The sequence below is a fragment of the Zonotrichia albicollis genome, chromosome 17 (genome assembly GCF_047830755.1).
Source record: "Zonotrichia albicollis isolate bZonAlb1 chromosome 17, bZonAlb1.hap1, whole genome shotgun sequence".
NCBI classification, from domain to species: domain Eukaryota; kingdom Metazoa; phylum Chordata; class Aves; order Passeriformes; family Passerellidae; genus Zonotrichia; species Zonotrichia albicollis.
Genome location: NC_133835.1, coordinates 14,616,799 through 14,635,018, shown reverse-complemented (window position 1 = coordinate 14,635,018; position 18,220 = coordinate 14,616,799). Strand labels below are relative to the sequence as shown.

Here is an 18,220-nt window from a genome sequence, read left to right as displayed (position 1 = left end):
GGCATTCTCATAATGAAGTTTCAGAGCAGATACTGCTCTGAGGAAGTGCAGTCTTTGTGTAGGATCTTTTTCTGCCTCGCATAATTATATGTTGTGGATCAAGAAGAAAACAACCCTTTAGCACCTAATTTTTAAAACTGTAATAGTCAAACTGTCGTTCAGCTAGGACAGCTGTCAGCTTAAGAAATGAAGAAAGAAACAGGCTTTCTAGACAAATACACTCCCACTTTTAGTTTATGTTTGTATTTTGTTAGTTCTTGACATGATCTGGCTATTAGCTGTAGCTGTTTTGTGAATTCTTGCCATACTGTTTTTGTGCTACACCTCCTGTGAGTGTGATAAAAAATGTAAGGCCATAAAATGAAAATATTTGTTACACATTTCATATGTGCAACCTTTATAAAACATAAAAACCCCCAAAATTCCTACATAATGCAGTTATTTTGTCATTTAAGACTGGAAGAATTTAGGGGGAGACAGAAGAATAATTAATGAAGGAATCTGATGTTTTTCAAATCTGCACTTTGGGACTTGAGAGGGGTGGAGTACTTTTAATACACCCAGAAATTTAGGTGCCCTGAGGCAGCAAATCACCTGAATGTGTGCTGAACTTTCAGGACCTAAGTAATCAAACTGGTTTCATGGGAAAGAGAACCAAAACAGCGTGTCAAAAAATAAAAAAAATAAAGTTATCTTTGGTATTCTGAACATGTAGACTGCATGGAGACAAACTTTTCTAAAACAAACTTTGCCAAGTGGATGGACAGGACTGTGCAGGGCTGTGAAGCCAACGCAGGTAACCTGATTTACAAACATGCTCTGTCATCATGCACAGGGCTGCAGAGCCAGGGAGAAGCAGTGAACAGAGGATTTCAGGACTGATTCTGTATCACAACACTGAGAATACAGGTTATTTGTCATTCTTTTCCCCACACATTCTTCCTGCATCACCTTCTGTTCACAGCACACCATGGTTTGTGTCCCTGGCCCTCAGATTCCCATGGGTTCATAATCTGAGTGTTCGACTCAGCTCAGTTTGCTCAGTTTTGTCCCTCCTGGAAAGGGGGCTCAGGCCTTGGCAGGGGCTGCCCAGGGAGGGTTGGAGAGCCCATCCCTGGAGGTGGCACTCAGAGCTCTGGGCTGGGGACAAATAAATAAACATATATACTTAATAACATATTAAATATATGCTACTATATGCTATATATTTAATAGATATTGTGAATTTTACTGGATGTGGGGTTTTAGTTTTCTTTAGAGAGTCATTTACACAAATGTTTAGTCATGTCTGGATTTTGCCTAAGCCAAGTATGGAAAACAAGGCCCATGATGAGATCCACCTGTTCTCATTCTGACTTGAGACTCCCCTTTCTGCATGAAGCAATTGAGTCAGAGAAGTGACTCTTTGGCCTGTGAGATGTGATAATCAGATATGTCAATAAAGAAGTTTAAAAGGAGAGTGATGCTGCCAGAGAGTGGCTGGGAGTCCAGCACAAAATCACTTACAACAGGCACTAACAAACAAGCTTTCCAATAAAGCAGCAATCAGAACGCTGCAAAGGACACAGCCCCTTATGTGCAGTGAACTCAATGTGCACAAAGCAGGAGCCATGATAACAAAATAGATAGCAGGGTAATAGGCTCCAGGAGTGTGTAATTGCTGGCTCTTTCTGTGCCTCTGAGCTGTTTCCTGTCCTGCTGTGGCTGTGCGGTGCCAGGAGCTTTTCTAGGTCAGTGGTGAATGTGAGCTGCAGTCAAACACGTGAGGCCAGCACTCAGCACAGCCGGGCCAGCAGGGAGGCAGGGCAGGGGCAGGCACAGAGGAGCTCTCTGGGCTGAGCACTCAGCCACAAAAGCACCAAGAGAGCCTCAGCTCTGAGCAGGAACTCTGGGGATCACACAGACAGCAGGGCAGCTTTCTGTCTCTGCAGACAGAAATGATCACCTTCCCTGACTCCAGGCTGCAAACCCTGCCACGAGCACCGTGGCCTTCAACAGAAAATAAAAATAAAATTAATGTCATCCTCATCTCTTTCCTGTTGTTTCAGCCCCTCTCTGCCATCCCATCAGTTCAAGCACCTCAGCCAGGTCCTTCCTGCACTGCCAGCTGTGGAAAGGCAAATCAGCCTCACTGAGCTCAGCCCTGAGCTGCTCACCTACAATTGTCAAATTCCCTCCTCAGAGTTCCCACCGACTTTTTGGGAAGCTTTGAACAGAAAGGGCAGGTTAAGAGAAATATTTCCTTAGAGGAATACCTGAGGTAATACAATAAGGTAAAGCAAATGTACTTACTTACTGTTCAGGTTTTTGTTTTAAGCAATGCAATGTTTAAGTTCAAATTTGACATTTTAAACAAGCCAGATTTTAACCTTAGCTCATGCAAGCACATCTGCTGCTTACACACCAGCAACAGCCTGCAAATCCTGAGTGAGGGGCAAAGCAAGCAATAACAAAGACCAACAAGTCATTCCTCCAGGCAAGACGAGAGGCTGATGAGCAGAGACAGTGCCCACACCGAGCTCACTGTGCTCACACCACTGCAGCTGCAGCTCTGTAATCTCGCTCCTGAGCCACATCAGCAAGGCCACAGCACAATCAGCTGTCTCTTGTAATTGCTGAGATGCCACTGTAGCTGTTCCTGGGAGCTGAGCACACTTGCCACTGCGGGCAGTTCCAGCACACTGACTCGCCCAAGGCGTGGGTTCAGCTCTCACACATGGCAGAGCAGGTAATCCCCAGCTCGCTTTGCAAACACTGTCCCTGCAGCAGGAACGTCCCTGTGGCCCAGCTCCTGCTGTGGGGACAGGCTCAGATAGGTCCTACCTGCCACCCAGGAGCTGTGGGAAGATCCAGGACTTGCTGGCTTAGCCAGGGATCTCACCCTGCTCCAGCCTGGAGCTGCCTTGTCACCAGGCTGTCACAGCCAGCACCTGGCACACGGCCTGGAGAGCAGAGCCCTGAGTGCCAGAGCCAGGAGAGCCAAGCCCTGAGCGCCCCAGGCCAGGTCACAGCATTCAGGCTCTGCCCCAAGGCAGGCACAGCCCAGCCTGACCCATTCCCCCATCACAGCCTCATGCTGCCCTGCTGTGCCAGCACCTTCCTGGCTGCTTAGTTCTAGAGCAGCACTCAGGCTTTATCAAACTCCTTCCCTCCTCATCTCCCCTCACTGTCCACCCTGCTGGATAACCCACCTGAAGGCAGCAGAGCCCCACAGCTTGGCCAGAAATCCAACCCATGACTGTCAGGGACAGAACTTCCTCAGACTCATCCTGTCCTCCCCTACACCTCCCTTCAGAGCTTGGCAGAGATGAGAAAGCATTTGGTTTTGCCTCTCTGCATTCCCAAGGACTGAGCAAGGAGCACCACAATCAGGCAGCTCTGATGTTGGAAAGGTGCAGCTTTAGGGCTTCCTTTTCCTCCCCTGTTGCCTCCCAAAGGCAAAAGACATTTTCTGGATTTTGTTGCCAGAATCAGGATCTCAGCACTCTTCCATTTTATCAGGGCTGCTCTCAGAACTGTTTTTCTTTGCTCTTTAGGGGAAGTTATTTATCCCTTTTCCATGCAGCCAGCATCTTCAGGCGCTGGCAATTTGACAACTTAATATTCTTTTTCCCTTTGTAGGATGATCACAGTACAAAAATGATTGCACATACTCCTGTCATTCTATTCTAGTGGGGAAATCAACATCCCTGGCACATCCCAAGCCTTCCATCAAACCCCAGCTGTTCCTGAGGAATGGATCTCCAACTCCTCCACAACTCCCTAGCCCCTGTTGTTCTAAGCAATGAGCTAAAGCCCAGCTCTGGCTACTGGATTTCAGGTCCCTGGAGTGAAGCAGCATGCCGCCTCCTGAACTCACTCTTCAGCAGACTAAAAGCTTTTTGCCAGAAAAACGTTCAGCACCAAGTGTGAAAAAGCCATCCCAAAATTTATTCTCAAAAATGTCAACAGAAACGCATCAGTAGATACTCAAAACTACAGAGTTCTTCCAAGTCATACATTCACAATGTAGAAATGTGACAATTGGGATGCCTTTTGCGTGGTCTATGTAACAATATCCATTTTACAGTGTAAACAGGTACTGGTATGTTCTTACCCACGAGTCCAGCAGGAAAGGCACAACTCGGCATACAGAGATCATCAGCAAAATCAGGTGCAACAACATCACACAAACTTTTGGTAAATCTGCATTTTTGGGGCCTTCCACAAGAGACTGGACTTGAAGATTTCCTGCAGCCAACAGCCAGGTTTCTCTCCCTCCTTCAGTCCTTCCACACCAAACGCTCCCTTTGCAGCCTGGTTCAGATCCCACTGCACATCCAGTTCCAGCAGGCGTTCGAGGAACAGTGAAAGGTCAGTCCAGCAACTCCTCAGCTGCTTCCACTAATAATACAACAGGTTTTGGTTTCACATAGTGCATGGAAGCATCTGCTTGGATCTCAGTCATTACAGTGGTCATTATTAGAAAAAATAGACACTACAACTACAAAAGGAAAAAAATGAGGTAGATAACTTAGAATCCAGATGACTATCCCAGCAACCTTCATACAACACACGAGGGTCATTAATGCCCATTTTGGTGGAATGCAAGCTCACAGACCACCAAAAAAACCTTAATGACCAGAGTAGGAATGCCATCCAAAAACCCACAAAACATTTAACCTAAGCATGAATACTTCATATTTAAATACAGGTTTACACAGACTGATCTCCTAAATTACCCAAACGAAAAATAAAAAATAAAAACAAAAAGTCTCTTGCTAAGGAAACCAGTTCCCATGGCAAATTGCAACAGTCACCTGAGATTCCTTGCAGAGCTTTCAGACCTGACTTCCCAAGGCAAGTCTTCCCTTTCAAGAGGAAACAAAACAAAAAAAAAAAAAGTATATACATACCCACCCATGCTTGTTTGGGGCTCTTGGTATTGAAATAAAACATCTAGGAAAAACTGCACATCTTTGGAAGCAGGAATTTTGGCACTATACTTGAAGGACTGTCCTAGTAGTAGTATTAAATAAGCAGCAGTCAACAACACAAAGAATTAATTACTTAGGAGCAGTGACTAAAGAAAAACAGCAACTTGCTTTTCATAGAACTTCTGAGGCAAAAAACCAAAGGAATTAAAAAAACAACTTTGTAGTTTTTATAGCAATTATTAAGAAAAAGTACATTCAGAAACCACACAGAGCCAAAAATCCAAACAGAAAAACTCTAAGAGGGTGGCAGACATTCTAGGATATTTACCCGCATCAATAGTTTCCATTTCTCATCAGTAAATAGAAGCTTTTCCATCAACAGTAGGTTGTTTCCACTCTCTTCAAAACCCCCATTATCACTCTAAACAAAGAGGTAAATATTCTAACCTTTGGAATTTCAAGTTGTAGAAACTTCTGTAAGGCTTGTACACATTAAAGTCACACGTAAGAACTACTTTGCAAGACCCGCATCTTTCCAAATAGAAGGAAATCCTATTCTTTATTAATTACTATTTGCAAAGCAATATCATGATTGTACTCTGGGCAACTCTTACAAAGACAACCATAAAATCATTTGCACGTCAATAGGAAAATAGGAGGCCGAAGTGGAATCTCTTAAAAATATACGTTTGTGTCTATATATATTTGTTCTTTCTGTAGGCGAGCTCCTGTCGAGTCCTTAGCTGACGGCGATTTTGTTCTCCTCCAGGAAGAGAGGGAACTGGTGTTTTGGCACACTGTCTGCAGCAGCAGCGCCCGCCTTCTCCGCCTCGGCAGCGCCAGCCTGGGCCGGCTCTGCCTTGGCGGCCGGGGCAGAGTTCAGGGGCGAGCCCCCGGGCAGGGGCACGGGCAGGGCGGGCAGGGCCCCGCTCTGGATCACCGAGATCTCGTTGGCCTTCACGGCCAGCCCGTTGCTGAGCACGGCCGCGTACTGGTTCCACACGGCGGGGTCGATGCTCACCGAGGGCGCCACCATCTCCTTGGGGAACATCTCCGACACCTTCTTGGGGTCGTTGCCCAGCAGGGCCATGGGGTTGTCGATGGACAGGCGCCTGCCCCGCCTGGCTGAGTTGTTCCACATGTGGGTTCCTACGTGGACCTTCCGGAGAGGGGGGAAAGCAAAGAGAATCGTTAATTCTGCAGTTCTTCCGTGGTGGACCCAAATTCTACTGTGCTTGCAGCCAAGTGGCCCAAAGAAGTCAGGCTTGCAAAGAGAATCGTTAATTCTGCAGCTCTTCCATGGCAGACCCAAATTCTACTGTGCTTGCAGCCAAGTGGCCCAAGGAAGTCAGGCTTGCTCTGTTTGCATTCAGGTAAATATTTGAGCTGGGTGGCTCACGTCAGAGTTCCCTTCGTGGCATGTGTCAGACACAGTCATTCACTGCCTGACATCACCGTGGCTCTCTGGAGCTGGCTGCTAGAGGGCTTGGAGGACTGTGTTTTACACTTGGAATAAGTGCTGTTGGCAAAGACACCCTCTCTGCCCGCAAAACAGAAACCACATTATCTGCTGCAAACAGACCATGCTGAAAAAATTCTGGGTAATGAAAAAAAACACCAAGTAATTTGGCAGAGAGGTTCATTTAAGCTGAAATCTCCCACACCACATTCTGCTGGTGCTTCCAGCAAGGCACTGCTCACACACTGGAGTGTTTTCTCTCCCCTTCAGTATTTGTGCAAGAGGACTGAAGAGCTTGAAGAGGTTTTCACAGGGAGGGAGAAGCCTCTGTGCAAGTGAGAGAGCTGAATCCCTCATGGGGCAAATGGATTCATCTGGCAGAAGGACAGACTCACAGCACTTCTTCAGCATGTGCTTAGCCACAATCCCCAAGCACTTTGTGCCATCTCAGGATTATCCCAGTTTATCCCTCCTCATCTCTCAAAATTTCAAGCAGTGCAGTGTAATGCATTTACTCAGCAGGCAGCATTTTGTAGCAGTCTATGAAATGCTTATGTCTTGACACATCCAAATCCAAATTAAAAAAGAAAGCAATCTGCTTAGTGAGGGCTAAGCCTCCCCTTCCATCCCAAAAGGAAAGTCAAGGACAGCAGCAAAGACCCGAGGGTGATCTCAGTAACACTTACACAAAAAACTGTGTGGAGAAACTCAGGAAGGAGACAAGGGTCACAAGTAAGTATTCGAGGAACTAAGAGAAATCAGTGCTGCCTCAGAGGCAGGTCAAATATCAGAAACCCTAGTTTCTAATCCCCAGCGTTAGTCTCACAGACCAAGGAGATGACAACAGACAGGACCCACCTTCAGGTTGCCCTTGGTGGTGAAGGCTCTCCCACAGATGGTGCAGGCAAAGGGCTTCTCCCCGGTGTGGGTGCGCTCGTGGATCTGCAGGGCGCTGGCAGAGGAGAAGTTCTTGCCACAGGTAGTGCAGATGTGCTGTTTGGCAGGACGGCAGAACTTGGGGCGCGGCACCAGCAGAGGGGCGACCCCGGGGGACAGAGCTGGGGGGCCGATGAAGGGGCCGGTGCTGAGGGGGCGATCGCTGGGCAGCTCCATTTTTATCAGGGCTGGTGGGGCTCTGACAAACGCAGCTGGGATACTGCTGCGACCTGGAGGGAAAGCAAAAGCGGTGCTTATATCCCAGCCTAATTCTGCTTCCAAGCTTAAGCCTGGCTTAGAATCCAGGCCCTGCCTTTGAAGCTGTATGTGCCTGAAGAGCACGTCTGCAGAGGCCACCACACTTCCTAGGATACCCCAAAACCAATCAGTTCATCCCTGGGTTTGTTGATAAGCTTATGAGATAGAAAATCTTTCAGGTCAGATTTAGATCAACCTTAACCTCAATGCTACAGAGCCTGAAAACCCCACAGACTATTTCAGGGTTTCCACATCACACTCTTGGGAAAACCACTTTTCCCTTAAAACACAAAGGTGTATTTTTAAAGAACTGTAAGGACATGTCAAATGAGCCCATGAAAGACAGAGAGGGCACAGTCTACATTAATTTTAAGGAGATGGCAGCAGTTAAACCTGAGAATTTTGGGCTTGACTTAGTCAGGAAAACTTTACAGGGCCTGTGTCCTATCCAAACAGAGGAGCAGGAAGAGGGGAAAGCTGAGGAAGTTTTGTTTCCTGTTGGTCCTTTTAGGATTGATTTCCTCCTGCCCCACCCCAAATCCCTGCCAGCACTCTGCATCACTCACCATATTCTCCATTAGCAAAGTGTAGCCCAGGCTCCTCCTTGATGACCTTCCGCCCGATGTTGCCGTACGTTAAATCCAAAGCTCCCACAACCCCTTCCACTTCCGCAGGAGCGTTCTCAGCACCCTCAGCTTTACTCCCCGTGCCCGAATCCTCCTGGCTGGTGAAGGCAGGTGACTTGGACCTGACGCTCTCAGCCTGGCTGTTGGCCGGGGACGGTGCCTGCAGCGAGGCGGCCTCGGAGGCGGCGGGGCTGCGGCCGTTCTGGTAGTCGGCATCGCCCACCACCGAGGACGAGTCGTTGGTCATGCCATCGCTCTCTGCCGAGCCGTTGTCGCTGGACTTCAGACTGCTCTGCCGCTGCAAGCTCAGCGAGGAGCCCACCGTCTTCATCTGGCTCTCCAGCGCTGCAGCCCCAGAGAAGGAGGCAGCTGCAGCAGGCGACTCTGATTGTGCATCATAGGGAGTGGGAGGTTTGGAGGAGCTCCTGGGGCCATCCTGAGAGTCCAGGTCATCTTCCATGTCTATGCTTTCCACGATCTCCTCCGGGCGCCCGATGTCTCCGTTCTTCTCGGGCAGGGCAGGATCCCCCTCGGTGTCGCAGGGGGGCTCTGGCATGGGGGTGTTGGGGATCTGCCCGCCCATGTGCATGCGGATGTGCTGCTGCAGCACCACGGCGTTCGTAAACTTCTTCTGGCAAATGGGACACGAGTGCTGCATCTTCAAGGGGGTGTTGGCCCGGTGGACACCATAGTGGGTTTTGAGGTTGCCTTTAGTGGAGAAGGCACGGCCACAGATCTTGCACTTGAACGGCCTCTCCCCGGTGTGGGTGCGGTAATGCATCTTCAGCGAGCTCTGGCAGCTCAGCACTCTGTGGCAGATCAGGCACTCGTTGGGGTCAGAAGTAGACTTGTCGATATTTTCAACGAGCTGCTGGAGCTTGGATGTCTCTGAGCCTTGCTCGTTTGACCCACCTACGTGGAAGATGCTCACGCTGCAGGCAGCTTGTGGTGAGCTCAAGCTCTGCTCCGTCCCCGACTCGTGGCCGACCGCCCCCGACGAGGAGGAGCCACCCTCGCTTTCGGGAGAGGGCCTCGACTGCAGCTCACTGGAGAACGTACCAGGTAGAGCCTCCTTGATGCCTGCCAGGCTGGAGATGGCCTGAGGTGTGCCGCTGGCCGCAGAGGTAGGCAGAGTTGTTAGGAGAGGTTTGCTGTCCACAATCAGGTTGGATTCATCCAGCGGCACAGACATCCCGTACGGAATTCCAGTGCTGGTAGGGACATTGTCCAGGTGCTCAGGAACTGGGTAAGGATTCATCTTTATGTGGGGGTACTTGTCTTTGTGACGCTGAAAATGCACTTTGAGGTTTCCTTTGGTGGTGAAGCGGTTCCCACAGATGTTACACTTATAGGGCCTTTCCCCGGTGTGGGAGCGGAGGTGGATCTGCAGGGCACTGTCGTTGCCAAAGACCTTCCCACAGAATTTACACTTGTGTTTGAAGAACGGCTCCTCCGTGTTGGGTTTGCTTTCAGACACGCTGATGTTGGGCGGTTTCCCCTTGCCCTTCTTTGAGGAATCCATCACAGACGAGACGGCCGAAAGCGGGTTCTGGAAGATGACCGAGCCGGAGGACTGAGGTAGCAAAGGATTTGGGAACTGAGAGATGGAGCCGGGCAGGCCGCGGCTCCCCTCTGGCTTCAGGGGGAAGGAGGAGGAGAGCCCAGCAGCCAGCGAGCTGGCGGCCGCAATGCCAGTGTTAGAATGAGGTAGTTTTCCTTGCTTCAAGGATTCCAGGGATAGGCTCTGGCTCCCAGCCTTCTGTCCGATTAAAGCCACGGCAGCCGAGAGCTGCTGGGACATGTGGGCACCCAGAGCCTTGAGCGGGTCAGCAGCAGCTGCGATGGAGGGGTGCAGGGCGTGGGGAGCCATCATGGCGATCTGGATGCGGATCTGCTCCGTCAGCTGGATCTGCTGGAGCTGCTGCTGCTGCAGGCACACCAGCTGCTCCAGGATCATGGGGATGGCGTTGAACCCGGCCGCCGAGGAGGAGATGGCGTCCGACGTCCGCTGGTTCACGGCCACCTTAGTGCCACGGATGGTCTGCAGGGTCACGTTAGTGTTCGGTACCTTGGGTTTTGGTAGATAGCTCAGGCCGGGGGCCGCAGGCGTCAGGGGGGGCTCTATTTTAAGGTACATTCCTCCCACCGGCTCAGCATCCATTTTTCCTTCTCTCTTTTCCACGGAGGCAGCGCAGCCCTTGGCCTGAATGTCCTTGCGCGCCCTGCCGTCCACGCGGTCGCTCGGGAAGGGCCCCAGAGGAGCCTCGGGGAAGCTCTCGGGGGGCACCGCTCCCTCGCTGTCGTTCATGATCAGAACAGGTGGGTTTTTAGTGCAATTTTTCTTATGCTCAAGGAATTCAGAGAGAACAAAGAATTCTGCACAGCATTTCTCGCAGATTTTGGTTTCCTCCGTGCGGCACCTTTTGGAACTCATTTCACCATCTCTATCACCTGGGACGTCTTGTGGACTCCCTTAAAATAAAAGAAAGTCACATTATTAATTGCCAGATTTAGACCAAGCATTCACTGTTAAGATCACTGCCTCCACCCCAATTGTAAATTAAAATACAAGACACTGGAATCAAGTTTGCAGATCAACCTGAAGTTCTGCTCTTTGTTTTGATGCCAATTCCTTCACAACCCAAAATAAATATTAATCTCAGTTCAGTTTACAAGAAAAAACATATTTTAAAAAAACTCTCACAAGGCTCAATGAAAAAAAGATTCATTCCAAATCCCTTTACACCGGTAAAAATCCCCTGGAACAGTTCTGCAAGGCAGCACCTGCAACACAGCTTAAAAGGAACACCAGGACAGAGGAGGCATTGAAACACCGAGCAAAACACCACACATGATTTCTGCTGTTTACACTTCAGGTTCTAATTCTTTGTTAACCATCTCTCAAAAATTCATAAAGATCGTTAACACAGGAATTTTAAGCAATTTTTACTGTACCGATCTAAACGAGTTTTGCTCTGCCATTATGAAAGTAATCAAAAGCCAAGAGGGCTGACAACAGCCGAGCAAGGCCAATATTAACTGTGAAATCCTCTGAAAGCAAACACACCCCACCAACAATCTCAACACGGACACAGTAGCAAAGAATGATTAAATCCGGAACTTGGCACTCCAGTATGCGCCTCCATTGACACCCATGATTATTAAAATAATAATACAAGTAACAAGTCCTGCTCACAAAACTACACCAGGGCATTTCTGACCTGACAGGGGGCCTCCTTCAGCTGCCCCCACCACTCACCCACTCTGGGAAGGGGCAGGGAAAGCCAAGGTGGCTCCAAGTCCCCTCCTGCCCTTCCACCAGCAGCACAGCACGGTTCAGACTGAGCAGAATTGGTACGTGGACAAAAAAAAAAGAGAAAAAAAATCGGAGAAATATCTGAACTGCAAGAGGTTAACAGAAACGATAACCAAAACAGGATGTTTTTGCTCAGCTTTGCCATCCCTCAAACAACAAACTCCCAGCCTGCTGCAGGTGGGGCAGAGCTCAGGGCAGGAGGGAAAACTCCCAGCGAGGGGGAGCAGAAAGGGCTGGGGCAGGATCCCAGGCCCCAGGGCTCCCCATGGAGCTGCTCCCATTCGGGGGGTGCCAATGGTGCTGTGGGTTCAGGGAAGGGTGTCACCACAGACACCCCAACTCCAGCCCCCAGGGCTCCTCATGGAGCTGCTCCCATTTGCGGGGTGGCAATGGTGCAGGGGGTTCAGGGAAGGGTGTCACCACAGACGCCCCTGCTCCAGCCCCCATGGGCTCCCCATGGAGCTGCTCCCATTCGGGGGTGTCACAGGGCAGGGGGTTCAGGAAAGGGTGCCCCCCCTGTCCAGCCCCCCCAGCTGCCCCCAGGGTGGGACCAGGCGAAGCTCAGGAGCTTCTCGTGGCTTTGGTTTGTGCAAGGTGAGGCCAAACCACACCTGGTTGTGTCCTGAACGCGGAGGGGACACGTCCAGGTGACAACGCCAGCACATCACCCTGCCTGAGGGAGGGTATGGCAGCCCCTGCCATTTCTGACCCCAGCAAGGGCACTGTGTGCGCTCAACAAAGCCAACTTCAACCGCTTAATGCTGTGTGGCACCAAGCGCATGTGAAGGTTTATTTGTAAAGATAAACATCTGATCAATAACAAAAATTCGCAAGTATCAGAGGCCTGTTCTGCTGCGATGTGCACAGCAATAAATCCAAACCCGCACAAGTCCTTGAACGGGGAGGAAGGGAGTTCTCAGCACAGCTACGGTCAAAAATGTTCGGATGCCTCCCATTTAAACAGGGAAAATTAAACACTTCCCCTTCAGCCCAAACAACTCCTGTAAGTGACAGAAACAAGAATGGCAGCACACATTTCCCACCCCAGATACCATTACAGGGATGTCTCTAAAGCTGATTTAACTCTAAAAACACAGAGAAACCCAGCCTGCAGGCAAGTACAACTACTGCACAATTCAGAACTTGGTCAACAGAGTCAACCAGCATCAAGAACAGATTATTTTAAACTCGTTTTGCAGGAGTCTGAGCAGATATACTTGGAAAGAAGGCACCTGGATTAAAAAAAAGAGGAAACCTCTAGAACTACTCTATGCTGACTTGGGAGGTTTTTGACTACTTTCCTGTTTCACAGAATACTAAAATAGGATTTCATGGAATACTTAAACATAAAAATCTCTTCCAAATCCTTTAATTGTTTGGGGCTTTCCCAGTCCCGTCCCCCAGGCAGAACAACACTGTTTCCACGTCACAAAGTAATAAAAAATAACCTCAGCTTTTACTTCTTCCAGTGGCACAGAAATGTCTGCACCAAACACTGCTGCCCACCCCCAAGGAGATATTCCAGGATAATGTCTAGACAAGTCCTCAAACTTTAACTGCTTCAAAGCATCCGATCATTTATCTCCTTTCCCATGATAATACTTCTTATTTTTCTACTTCTGCACTGATAAGATCACACTCAATTCAATGCCCCTTTCCCAATCTCCAGCACAGCCCACGCTCTTCAGCTCTTCATTTTTGTAATTTTGAGGATCTCTGATGACTTTCCTGGCTCTGAGCACCAGAGAAAGAGACCCCAGTGCACGGAGGGTCCCTGTGCTGGGCAGCAGAGCCTGGCAGCCCTGCCCTGTCACACATTCTCCTTTCTGCCACAGTGAAGCATTAGCTGGACTCTGCATAAATTCAATTCAGAGCCTGAAACGACTTGCTGCATGACAAATAGGGAAGTTATGCATTATTTTACCTTAAAGAAAGGGTTTTAGATAAATTCACAAGTAGGACGCTGGGTTATTTTACAGTACCTGGAATAACAAAAGGAACAATTGACTGTTTCTGTAAAAAACCCAACAGCTTATGTGAAAATCATCCTGATTTGTACCCAGCTCATCTTCCCTGGCCCAAGTGCTGCCATCAGAGCCCCTCAGTTACCACCAAATGAAATGACAGCCTGAACTCGGGGCTCCCCATGCCAGGAGGGCAGCTCTGCCCACCGACCGATGAGGATTTACCCAGCACTGCCCTGCCACCACAATTCCCCTGCACTTCACTTAACCCTCTCCAAAGGCTTCCCAGGGACAGGACTTCTACTGTGGTTTTTTTATCTCCCCACCCCCGAATTTCAGGAATGTTATCTCTCAGCATCTAGTTATCCAATAAGTTAGAAGAATGCAGTAAACCCAGCAGGGGGGTTAGATTGAATCACTGGCAAATGGATGGATAAAATCCACTATTGTGTAGGACAAGGCAGTCATCGACAAGGAAGGCTGATAAAATCCACACCGCTCAAATGATTTTTTTTTTAAGGAAAACAGTAAAAGAAGTTAAGTAAAGCTGGTTTGATGTGATTTCAAGAAGGGTGCTGTTGGCCTACCACTCATCTAAGCCAATAGCGACTTTTTTTTTTCCTCAACTTTATTTCACTTGAATTGGGATGAAACAGAACTCAAGCCTTCCCGTCCACTTTTTTTTATTCAGGATTTTGATACCTTTGGCGAGCTTCCTTTCCCCACAGCCTACATCTGACCAATTTTACTTTAAAGTTAACAAAGACCATGCACCTCCCCGGTTTAAATTAACTCAGGATTGATTACCACCCTTCACTCCCAGACACGAAGCCTCTGCCATCAGCTCACTGTCGCTTGCAGGGTCCCTGATGCTTTTCTCCTTCTCCAAAGCAGAGGGCTTCCAAAAGCTCCAAACTGCCCCAAATCGCCCTTCTCCCACTCTCAAACACCATTTAGTGCATTTTAACTCTGACAAAATCACTTTTTTGAGTAAGTAAAACGCACAACTGGCAACTTACAGAGATATTCCAAAGGCCTCGATGCTTTCCACGCTGAATTCACCAGCTGCGTTTTTCTACCCAAGAACGAGGCAGAAACGCGTTTCCCCCACAATCACCATTTCACATCCTTACAGCCTCTCCCCCAAGGTTTCAATTATTTTATTATCTACTTACTAATTCCCCCTTTGGCCTATCCACAACTTCAAGCGAGATATTCAGCCGAACACAGAACAAACCACAGCGAACGAGCGAGCAAATTCAGCGCTGAAACCCGCGGGGAAAGCGGAGGCGCTGGGCCCCGAGGGCTCACCCCGCTCCGGGGCCGGGGCCGGTCGGTGAAGGGCCGGGTTGGGCCGGGCTCGTTGCCGCCCGGTGCTCGGTGCTCGCTGCCCGGGCCGGTCGGTGGAGGGCACTCACGGCCCGCGTTCGGACCCCTCCGGGCCAGCACCACCACCCCGGGCGGGGCCGGCGCCCCCCGGGCCCACCTGAGCCCCGCACCTCGCTCGGTGCCCACAGGGGGGGCTCCAGCCGGCTCCGAGCCCCCCGCCCTGCCCGGCCCTACCTGGAGCACACTTAACACCCGCGCGGTGTTTAAGAGCGAGCTAAACGGCACAAACCCCGCTGCCAAGGTCAATTGCATGAGAGTCCTAATTGTGAGCCTGACATCAACTTACCACCCACAGCAAGCAGGAGGAGGCAAAGGTTAGAGCAGCAGCTCTGTCAAAACGTCACATGCCGCCGAGCGCGGCGAAAGGGCTCCATCATCCCCGCTACCAATATAATGTTTCACTCACGTAAAAGGAAAAGCAAGCCGGGCATCGCCCCCCGCCGCCCCCGGCACCCTCTGCCCCTCGCCAGGGCTGCGGCACCCCGGGCACGGCGGGGATGCTCCCGCACCGGGGCTCCCGGGCCCCAACAGCAGCTTCGGGCAAGCGAAACAAACCTAGGATAAACCAGCGCAAAACTTGGGCTTTGCTCGTTCAACCTCTCCTCGGCCAACAGCCCTCTCCAGTTCTACAGAGCTCCGCACACGAACCGGAGATATAATTGAAGCAAAGCTACGCTAATTTTACCCTGAGGGGAAAAAACAAAAAAAAAAAAAAAAGAAAAAAAAAGTTGCAGTTTGATACTGTATTTTTAAGAATGAATCCGATTTTTAATGGCAGCAATCCGGCACAATAGGCATTTTCAAGCCCTTTGTGGAAATGCTAATTTTCAGTATGTAGCATTATTCCCCTGTGACCACCTGCTGATTTTTTGACCTGTTAATGGATCCCCAGGTTCGCGGGACACTTTAACCCGCTGCATTGTTCACAGAGGTGGGTCCCAAATCGCTTTGCGAAAAAAGGGAATACTTGCAAAAAAGGAGATAAGGGCTTGATTTTATTATTACGAGTATTTGTATATCCTCGCTAATGCCCCAGACAAATCCCTGCGGAATTTCGACTTTGTTATGCAACTTCATCACTTATTATTTACGGGCACACCTGGAGCGGGGAATATCAGGACTATTCGGGAGATTGGCGGGCGGTCCGAGCCGCCGGAGCCGCAGCCCCGGGTTGCATTTCGGAGAGCGGAGATGCCGCAGGACGGGACCGGCCCCGACCCCCCAAACCCACAGCCCCCCACGAGCAGCGGGAGAATCCCCCCACAGCCACAGCTCCCCCGGCCTGGGCGGCCGCCGAGCGCTCCGGAGGGATCTCATCCCGGGTTTGGTTGTTAAAATTGAGAACGGGAGGGGGGGGGGAAAAGCCCGAACAACAATAACAAAAAAGCAGCTGGCCATTGCCCCGGAGAGCGCGGTGTGGAGCGATCCTCCCTCCCTCCCTCCCGCACGCCTCCCCCGCCCCAGCGCCGCATCAGGAGTGATTAACCCTTTTGTTTCAGCGCGGGGCCGGAGGTGCCTTTCCAGCAGCGGGCAGAGATTTACATGTGGAAACATCACCTCCATCCCCCAACCTAACCATATGCACAAAGGAAAACAGTCATGCATTAAACATGGGATTTATTGCCTTCTGGCCAGCATGCTGTTTCTTAAGTCACCATTAACCGGACCCAACAATTGCACATTTCGACTCAAAGAAGAGAAGGAGGAGGAGGGAAAAAAAAAATTAAAGAGCCCGAACCTCCTGCGGGCTGGGAATAAGCAGCTCCCGTAACGCGCATGGGTTTTCATCAGTTCTAAGCACGGAAACAAAACCAGTCCCAAAAACAAACAAAGATCCCAAATAAAGTTCTTGGGGGGGCACACGGGAACATTTGGGCACAACAACCGCAACAACTCCGAGCAAACTCTGCCCGGCCGTGCCGGGACGTGCCCCGCTGCCGCCGCACTGCGCCCGGGAGCGGCACGGGCACGGCGGGAGCGTCCGAGCTCCGCGGGGAGCGGGGGAGAGCCGGGAGCCGCCTGCCCCGCATGCCCGGCTCGGGAGATGCCGCTCCGGCAGCCCCGCTCCCGTGGGGCCGGCACCGAGTGCCCCCTGCCCTGCCCTGCCCGCTCCCCCGGCAGCCCCGGCCGGTTCCGGCCAGGATTTCTGCGTTCCCCGCAGCGCGGCCCAGGAACGCGGGCTCCCCCAAAGCGGGACAGCGATCGCGGTGCCGGGACCCCCTCGCCGCCCCAATACAAAGCGTTCGCGCACACCCCGCATTAGCTCACCGGAGTTATTTTAGGAAGTCGGAAATCAAAGATGGCTGGAGGTCAAGCTACAAAAGGTCCAGGGCGATTGTGATCTCCAACAAAAATAGTCCGAGCGTGGAGGCTTTTTACCCAGTTTTTGGTGTTTTGTTTTTTTTTAAGCCCCGCAAAAATTCTCATCTAACTCCCGACAAAGTGCTGAGCACGCCGAGGAAACCCAGCCCGAGCCATTTCCGAGCCCTGCGAAGTTCTCTGTAATTTCTCCCCCTGCTCCCCCACCCCTTTACCGCCATCCCCCCAATTCCCTCCGCCTCGGGGAGCCTCTGGGGCTCCCCTCCCACGCGGCCGCGGCCCCACGCGGGACCGGCGGAGGCTCCGCGGCCGCGGGGGAGCGTGCGGGGCAATGCGGAGCATCGCGGGGCAATGCTGCGCTCCGCGGCCGCCCCGAGCCGAACCCCCCCCGAAAATAACGCGGAGCCCGCGCCTCGCTCAGCCCCCCAAAAAAACCCGGGGCGAGCCTCGGGCCGGCTGGCGGCGGAGCCCGCGGGGGGAAAGGCGCGGGGGGCGAAGCACGAGGGTGAAAAAGCGCCCCGGGAAGCGCCGCTCGCTCCCGCCGCGCACCAGCCGAGCCCGGAGCCGCGGCCGCCCCGCGCCCCTCTGCGCTCACCACTTGCAGCATCTGGGGGCTGCTCCTCGGAGTTGATGTGCTGGGGCTTCGCCTGCTTCCGTCGCGACATGGTGCACCAGCATCGGGAGCATGCAATAGTAGCAATTATTTTCCTCTTCACAACAAATTCCTAGAGTTGGGAAATTTGGGCGGAATGCGCATGTCAGAGTAATTATTATTATCAATAATGCATTGCGATTTATCATGGGTCCCTGACGGCTGATTGGCCTGAGTCCAAGGGCTCACAGATTATTCAAATCAGCCCCATTGATCCGCGCAGCGGGGCACGCTGGGCCATGTAGTCCCCGCGCCCGGCCCGCCCCGGCGGGCGACAAAGGCGAGAGCCCTCGGGGCCGGGGCAGCCCGGGCCGCCCCCGCTGAACAAACACCGGGCACCGCCGCTCTCTGCCCGCACACCGACGGCACCTTTGCTGTCTCACCT

General features: G+C 51.3%; 1 protein-coding gene across 2 annotated transcripts; it reads right to left on the bottom strand.

Annotated features, from left to right (window-relative positions):
• Positions 1–3,909: 3,909 nt before the first annotated feature.
• SALL4 (spalt like transcription factor 4) lies at positions 3,910–17,983 on the bottom strand. 2 transcript variants are annotated; one of them, XM_074553631.1, is made up of 4 exons: positions 17,779–17,983; positions 8,136–10,667; positions 7,234–7,541; positions 3,910–6,075 (listed from the first exon to the last, which is right to left on the bottom strand). In XM_074553631.1, exons 1-4 carry the CDS (start codon positions 17,846–17,848, stop codon positions 5,656–5,658), a joined length of 3,330 nt encoding a protein of 1,109 aa, XP_074409732.1. In that variant the 5' UTR covers positions 17,849–17,983; the 3' UTR covers positions 3,910–5,655. The 2 variants fall into 2 exon arrangements, with proteins under 2 accessions (XP_074409732.1, XP_074409733.1); XM_074553632.1 differs by lacking the exon at positions 17,779–17,983 and adding an exon at positions 17,133–17,380.
• Positions 17,984–18,220: the final 237 nt, after the last annotated feature.

Bases quoted from the DNA above. Each gene is read 5' to 3' on its own strand.
- SALL4 (XM_074553631.1), bottom strand. From the start codon at position 17,848: ATGTCGCGACGGAAGCAGGCGAAGCCCCAGCACATCAACTCCGAGGAG. The intron at 7,542-8,135 runs GTGAGTGATGCA...CTTTCCCTCCAG, and splicing joins CTTTGCTAATGGAGAATATG to GTCGCAGCAGTATCCCAGCT. The intron at 6,076-7,233 runs GTGGGTCCTGTC...CCTCTCCGGAAG, and splicing joins CCACCAAGGGCAACCTGAAG to GTCCACGTAGGAACCCACAT.